This window comes from Etheostoma spectabile, chromosome 17 (genome assembly GCF_008692095.1).
Source record: "Etheostoma spectabile isolate EspeVRDwgs_2016 chromosome 17, UIUC_Espe_1.0, whole genome shotgun sequence".
In the NCBI taxonomy this organism is placed as follows: Eukaryota; Metazoa; Chordata; class Actinopteri; order Perciformes; family Percidae; genus Etheostoma; species Etheostoma spectabile.
In genome coordinates, this window is record NC_045749.1 from 4,429,777 (window position 1) to 4,431,009 (window position 1,233).

At 38.2% G+C, this 1,233-nt stretch overlaps 1 protein-coding gene across 3 annotated transcripts in view; it reads right to left on the reverse strand.

Moving 5' to 3' along the window:
* The window catches only part of abch1 (ATP-binding cassette, sub-family H, member 1), a 30,876-nt gene that overhangs the window by 11,700 nt on the left and 17,943 nt on the right, over positions 1-1,233 (reverse strand). For all 3 annotated transcript variants that reach the window (XM_032542044.1, XM_032542045.1, XM_032542046.1), the window contains 3 exons: positions 1,031-1,080; positions 502-558; positions 277-347 (listed from right to left, as the gene is read on the reverse strand). In XM_032542044.1, the coding sequence (XP_032397935.1) occupies positions 277-347; positions 502-558; positions 1,031-1,080 (178 nt within the window). The remainder of the gene's footprint in view (positions 1-276; positions 348-501; positions 559-1,030; positions 1,081-1,233) is intronic.

Sequence of the window (1,233 nt, forward strand, 5' to 3'; positions counted from 1 at the left end):
TTTCTTTAAACCAATCACAATCGTCTCAGGCTGTGCTGAGCGCCGGATGGAGCCGCTGAAAAACAGTCGCGCGAGAGAAAACTCAGATTGGAAAGATGGTTGCCTGGATTTACCCTGTAGAGGTCTAAGGATCCACCAAAGTTTAAAATTCCAACAAAAAAATAAAGCGGAAGGAAACAGAAATCGGCAGAAATACATGCATCCGGCGGAATTTACGGCGGCACACGACCAATCCCGGAAGTGGAACGTAAAGGATGTAGACTACTTCCCACTGACCTGAGCACAGCTCCAGGTGTCACAAACGTAGTGAAGTCCGTGTCTTGGCTGCCATAGATCGGTTCTTCAAACTGCAAGATGACACAAACAAAGGATTAAAATTTACTTCATCATACAATATGTAGCCGAAACACACTACTAACACACAAAATCCCAGCTACACATGCAGCGTTCATGGGACTTTTATTGCAGTATTGCATTTAATTTAAAAAAAAAAAGAATGACCTTAATTGGCAGGGCGACCAGGTATGCCATGCTGCCCAATTTATTCTCCACAAAGGCCTGCGAAGAGAGGACAGAGTGACAAGTTTAACATGTTAAACAATACTAGTAAAATAAATTCAGTATAAGAATAGGAATAGTATTGATAATAATAAACGTTACATATATATCACTTTTAAAAATAAATGAAGTGCTTTACTTGTTGAATGAGGATTAAAGTTTGGTTTGGTGTTTTGTAATACATTACAGTAGCAACCAGTTCACAAACATGATGCTGCTGTAGTGCCCTAAAGCAAGGGCAATCAGCCAAGTGTGATATACTAAGCGTGAGTGTTCGCTGTACAGCAAGCATAAGATAACTTGCACTGAACGTTTACACTAGAATGTCTTGTATGTTGTCAGATGTCTTGTAATTTCTGGATGTGCTAAATGATTTCTGATTGAATCTCTCTGTGGAAAATGACAACTGAATATTTGCATAAGGCTCCAATTGACAAATCAAACATAAGAAAAAAGATGTATTTATGTATACCTGAAAGGCCTCATGTAGTTTCTTCTGGAGCATTAAGCCAATTTGTCGATCTAGACAAAAACAATAACAGCAAATATTAACAACTTTTGCTTCTCAGAGTCCCAGTATGTGAGTAGGGTTGGGATTCTGTTTTGGATATTGTACATGTACAGTACATGTTTGTTTTTAATGAATAATTTTTGGCCTTTTCACCTTTAATTTTG